The following is a 6280-nucleotide window of genomic DNA, read 5'->3' as shown; positions in this document are numbered from 1 at the left end:
CCTCCCGATTTTTCCAACCATAGACTCACGAAAGTCAAAAAGCAAGGTCTAGATTTGTAATTATTGAAAATCTTGATTTTTATTGACTAATTAGGATATTTGTTACCTCAGTACTAACATACCTGAAGTTTCGATGTTTTGCGTGAAACGCAAAATACGATGTACTCCCGAACAACCATTGTACCGTGCGTCGATGAAACATTATATTAGGCAAATATGTAGTACGGAGGCATTCTAGTGTTTAAAATGTCGTTTGTGAAATTTATTAAATTCACAAACTTTCTTTGACTAAGTATCGCCTCAGCCGTCTTTTCATATTCCAACTATTTTGTTCCGTCTGTCAGTGACAACAATCTCTTAACCTGCGCCAAGTGTCTGTGAAGTTCATTTGACATGTATGTTTAGTCTTAGATACATTGTACACAATTACCATTTTCTACTTTATCCAGTGTTTCCGCTGCTGGTATGTTATGATTTCTTGTGCGTTAAGGGAGCCACCGTCCGTGCAAATTGATTATATATGGTGCATTGCATTTAAAAAAAATGTTGGTTTTGATGTGATGAGAAAAAAAGAAAGCGATTTGGTTATCTGATATCCGTAGTCAAGTCAAACCAGTGAAAACGAATACAATTACCATTCAAAGTCAAATTCATTTTCGATTCAGAGTACTAAAAGAATAAGGATACAAACCGGACTTGAATCCACAACATATTATCAAGATGCATAACATATAGCAATATGGTCATCAAAAATAGTTCACATTTTCCCCCGGATATTAACGACAGGCTAGCTACTGCAACGACTGTGATTCTCCGAACACCAGTATTACCACAAATTCGATGAAAAGTTCAGGAAGACCGTGCAAACTTAGCAATAATTTAATAGTGATATATTTTTAACATTTGCAATTGTTGAAATGAGTAAAGAGATTTCAAGGATCGGTCTTTTCACAGTCGCCTCGATTTTATTCATCCGCGTACCTATGCTGTTTGGCGGAATGCCGTTGTTTCGTATCTCCATTGAAGTAGTTTGATTGATACTTTGACAGTTGTTACCTTATTAACATATATTGATGTCGTTGCCATGGAATTGACTATTAAAACAAATCGCCCATAGCCACCTACAACGCAAACGTTGAACAACACTTTTCAAAGTGCCTTCGTGGATTAAACATTCTTTTCTGGGTTGTGCACGGTGACCGACTGGCTAGCCGTGAACAATATAGAAGGATGTCCCGAGGTAAACTGCTGCCTCTAGCAGTACTACTCCTTTTTACAAGTAAGTGTTTCCATTGATTTATATGCAAAATCTCTCCCACACTGTATGTAAACTTACAGTTATCATACATTTACAATTTTACAGGCAGCAACTTTGCCTCTGCCATTTATTTTGCACGTACCTTACAGAATAAGAAAACCTGTTCTTCGTGTCCGCGCATTCGCTCTATTTTATAATTAAGACATGCACTTGATATCTATGATACTATAACTTAAAACCTCCTTTGTAATTTTGATAAATAATTTTAAAGACATATTCTTCACTTTTCTCTGTCTAATTACTTTTCACCTTTATTTTAATAACGGCAGAATTCTGTAAGTGCATGCTGGTATTGCTTAACTTGTACAATATTTCTCTGCCTAGTGAGGGCCAACAAATTTGATGCCACTAAGACGAGTCGTGCATCAAATAGACAATATCTTCTTCAGGGACGCGTTGTTCAAATAACTATTGTAAAATTCCATGCAAGAATATGAATAATAAAACCTGGAAAAATTTTGAAACAAAATGATCGTCTTCGAGAACAGGCAATGAAGTATTTCGCTGCACTGTAAACTGAACACCGGTACCCACCGAAGACACATTATTTCCTGGCAAGCCCTCCCGCACGGTCACAGCACAACCACGTCATGATCGAAACAATGTGAAACTCTTTTATTTTTTATCGCTTTTGTGTTTCTTTCTCCGATTCATGACCAACTGATCGCTTTCTCTGTCTATTTTCAGCTGGGGTCAGTTCAGCGAGGAACAAAAACACAGTACGGAAGACAGCAGGTAAGCCTTAACAATCACTCGTATTGAAATTGCTACCCACCGGAAATGTCATGACCCGCCTGTACTTTTAGACATACCATACGATAAGAAAAAATGGGCAACATTTGACTCCTTAATATAACTTTGCCATGAGAAAACAACATGCTCGTGAAGACTAGCACGGTCTTGTATCAATTATTTAATTGAGATTAATAATTATCAAAGATCAACCAGTTAGACATCAGAAAAAATGATATTCATTTCCTCGTTTGATGGCGCCTTTTTCCCGGCGAAATTGTTTTGTGCAGAACAAACACATAGGATTGAAAGATCATATCGATGCCCGCTACATGACCATCTCGCCAAAATAATATGCAATGTTACGTAAACGGAATATGTAATGCAGGAATTTCAGAAATAGGGCCTAAATCGAAGTTTCTTCACCCAATGTACATTTCTCCTTCTCCTGTGAAAAATTGAGCCTTTGACAGGGTATTTGAAGAATCGACGTCCGGGGAGTGGTATGGAATACGTGCACATACGCACAACCCATTGGGAATGAATTAACGATAGCCGAATAGTTTGAAATTATGTTATAGGCAGCACGTAAAGTAGAGATTTTAAATACTTGATATTTTTTTTACGTTGAATCGGGTCGTGAAGATTAAAACTCAACGAAATTAAAATAGATTTTTAGTGGAAAAGTTTAAATTAGCTCATTTTGGATTACTCTATTCTGAACTATTGCAGGGTGCGTCATACACAGTTTGTTAAGTATTTTTTTCCAAAAGTTGACATGTTCAAAGCATGCAATGATTTCCCCTAGCAATGACCCACACTGACACTGTCACCTGTGACGGCAGTGATAAACGTGTTAGGCTAATCTATAGTGATAAAGTAGGATGGCACATGGATCCTAAGAGTATGTGTATGGAAGTAGAAAACAAATCGGGGAACTTACCCTTTTTTGAATTTCAGAATGTATAATAATCATTTTGTCCATTTTATTATGATTGACAACTCAAAGGAAATTGTCAAGGTCTTTGAATCATATATCATTGTGATCAGTAAGGCCAGCGGGATCACTGTCAATAAAACACCAGTCTGTCTACTTACTAGACATTGACATGCAAACGATCAAATCATGCAAAATATTTGAATTTTTTTGAAAACCCCAAAGTATTATGTATTTTAACTCCTCAACACCAAAATCAACGGAATAAAGATACACAGTTACTAAAGTGTCGGTGTCAAATTAGCTAGATGAGTCTTATTGTCAACTTTTGTCAAACTTCCCAAAGTCACCAACCATGACAAAGCGACTGATACAAATGATACTATACACACATACTGGGCTTAGGTGTATATTCCCATACTTCTTGCTAGTGTATACTTAATTATTTAAAACACATACAATAACTGACATTTTAACCACATGCAGACTTCTCATTCTCTTGTCAAAAAAGACTTTTGAAAGGGCGTCGCAGAATTTTTTAACACTCTACCTTTTATAATACCTAGGTGATGTGGCTCCTGTGTTGGTTCCAGTTGACATCACGGCTTCAAATGTTGATACACACTGCACTACCGCTTTCATAACATGGAAAGAAAGCAAGGTCGACTCACAAGCGGAAAGGTACGAGGTTTTAGGATACGTCCTCGGAGAAACCGAACATGCCGCCGTTCTCTGTCAAAGTGAATACCCAGAAACGTATTGCCTTGCATCCGGTTTGAAGAGAGAATCGACGTACATTTACTGGATTGTCAGTGTGGCTGGAGATGACACCACACAGAGTGACGTCGGGTCCTTCACAACAAAGGGTCAGTAACAGTTAGTTTTTTTGAATCGACGGTTTTCATCTTTGTTCCTTTTGAATGATTTATATTTCTACTCCTTCAGCCGCAGACTATTTTGAGCGACATATTTATTTTACTGAGCTCCATTTAAGGAGCAAAATCCTCTCTAAGTCCACGATGCGAATTAAATATCACTGCTTTCGGACATATTGACAGTCAACTTCTTTGGTATGAAGCACTATTACCATTTTGCATTAGTTTGGAAAGTATTGTTTCTCCTGTTTTGTGACGATTGAACATAAAACGCTGTTCTTTATTGGCTACATGACCTCGTCACAGACTTGCAATCGTACATAAAGTCGAATCAGTTTCAATGCTTCTTTCATTGAAAAAAATCATCATGGTCTGTGATTTCACCGGTTTTGAAGAGTAAGCGATTTTCAGCATAAGCCAAACCACCTTGACCAATTGGGAGACTAAGTGTGACGCAGAGTTCGTTACATCTCAACCTACCTTAGTGTTTCACAATATTATTTTATATTCTATTTTGCGTAGCATGATAATTATTTAATTCGTGTTTGCTTTATCAATTACAGATTCGCCATTCTTCTCCTACTGCCCTGGCGATTCTGAAAATGTCAAAGTCGATGGTGTTGATGATGAAATGCGAGTGTACTGGCAGGAACCAGTGGCAGAATGTTTGACTGAAAACACTGTTGAAACATCTTCTCACAAATCAGGCGCTGTCTTTCCGGCTGGGACGACCGAAGTAACATATGCATTGATAGACAGAGCAAGGATAAGAACATGCATTTTTTATATCGTTGTGAAAGGTGAGTCAAAAATGTAATCATTTCATATCTTCAAGATTGTATTATCAGTTCCGTGAATTTTATTTCCTTGATGTTGTAGCTTTGGTTATTTTTTTCTTAGCGAGCAAATATCAATAAGCCTAACAACATGTAAACACTTAAATGGCAAACATATTTCTTAAGGCGAAGTTTAGTTTCCAACTTTAGTGAAATGCAGCTATGTGTAGCTAAGATACTTCAAGAAGCTGAAACAGCACAAGAAAATTGAAATGTCGTATAGGAGCTGAAATTTTTTCTCATCAGCAGCAGTAACATGAGTAGTGCCCTTCATTCTCATTTAGAAAAAAAATAAAATAATGAACGATAAAATGTAAACTTGGCTAGTGCAATTCTGCATAATATGAAAAGACAATGCCGTTGATCCCTGTTCAAATCTATTTGGAGGTCATGACGTAACTCTTAAGTTTGTCTACCACGTCCACATTGGCTGTTTAGAGAGCTATCGTTAATTTCTTTCGGCTGCCTTAATCCTTCGATTTGAAAATTTTAAAATGGTTTGGTACGGAAAAAAAAAATTAAAGCTATATACACATGCACGAACATGCATTTTACACGGTAGCACGAACATCTTCTTGCAATGGACAGCAGAAATGAACATATTATTGAAAAAAAAATACATAACACTGGTCTTCAATAGTTAAAACTCTTTGATATACTTGTATATTGAAGTATATGAACATGAACAAGCTATAATTCTACTGAATGCTGACTCATGTGAACAAGAAAGTAAGATAATTCTCTTCGGTTCATAAAAGTTTGCTTCTCAAGCTACAACCTAGTTTCTGTCGACCATTGGTATGTGTTTATTGATTGTATGCACTTTATCTGTAGATGAATCAAGCTCTCCAAATGATGAAGACGACAGGTGTAAAATTACAGGTAAGCCATGTCTTCAATTGCTTAGTCTGGAGCTAAGTTCTCTAAAGGAAGGTGTTCCTTCTTGTTTGCAGGTTTAATACAGAAAGTTTCTTTCATTAATATTTAGGCTCGGAACTCGTCATACTTGTGTTAAATAGTTCACATTCTGCGTTTTAGTGACGTTCGATGACATTTAAGCCTTTCAGTTCTATATTCATAAATTTATTATTTTTATTCAGATGAAAAAGTTTACGATGGAAATCTGTCGGACAATGAACCATATGCTGAATCACAAGTTTCATGCCCGCCAGACACGGTAGCCATTTGGTGTCAGTGTGACAAAACGCAGGGTGACTGTAACGGTGCGCGGCTAACGGAGTACTAATCAGTGTACAGCATATAATAGTCCAAACCAATAATATCGGAACAAAGGTCAGTTGTGATCAACGGTGTTGGGGTGTTGTCTGTATTTAGAATTGAATTCAATGTCAGCAATTTGCACCACGAAGATCGTTAGTGCTACGATTTCCTTGGTTATCAAATGTGCTCAAGTGTCACTCATCGTTCCGATCATGATCACAAACTATACGGAGCTTATCCATATCAGTCATCTTGTCATGGAAAGGCCAAAGATTTAATGTCCCAATGTCTATCAAACAACCTCTATTCTTCTTAGTGAATGTATCCTGACAAAACGAGTTCCTTAGACACTCACTTCGAA

The 6280-nt window shown here is 37.0% G+C and overlaps 1 protein-coding gene across 1 annotated transcript; it reads left to right on the top strand.

The window, feature by feature from the left end:
• Positions 1–1118: 1118 nt before the first annotated feature.
• LOC139138087 (uncharacterized) lies at positions 1119–5944 on the top strand. The gene is made up of 6 exons (XM_070706311.1): positions 1119–1279; positions 2006–2053; positions 3554–3853; positions 4426–4662; positions 5533–5580; positions 5799–5944. Exons 1-6 carry the CDS (start codon positions 1231–1233, stop codon positions 5942–5944), a joined length of 828 nt encoding a protein of 275 aa, XP_070562412.1. The 5' UTR covers positions 1119–1230.
• The last annotated feature ends 336 nt before the right edge of the window (positions 5945–6280 follow it).

This window comes from Ptychodera flava, chromosome 8, assembly GCF_041260155.1.
Source record: "Ptychodera flava strain L36383 chromosome 8, AS_Pfla_20210202, whole genome shotgun sequence".
NCBI classification, from domain to species: domain Eukaryota; kingdom Metazoa; phylum Hemichordata; class Enteropneusta; family Ptychoderidae; genus Ptychodera; species Ptychodera flava.
This window is presented reverse-complemented; position numbering and strand designations above follow the sequence as displayed.

Coding starts and splice junctions, on each gene's coding strand:
- LOC139138087 (XM_070706311.1), top strand. CDS start 1,231: ATGTCCCGAGGTAAACTGCTGCCTCTAGCAGTACTACTCCTTTTTACA. Junction 2,054..3,553: donor CACAGTACGGAAGACAGCAG/GTAAGCCTTAAC, acceptor TATAATACCTAG/GTGATGTGGCTCCTGTGTTG. Junction 4,663..5,532: donor TTTTTATATCGTTGTGAAAG/GTGAGTCAAAAA, acceptor CTTTATCTGTAG/ATGAATCAAGCTCTCCAAAT.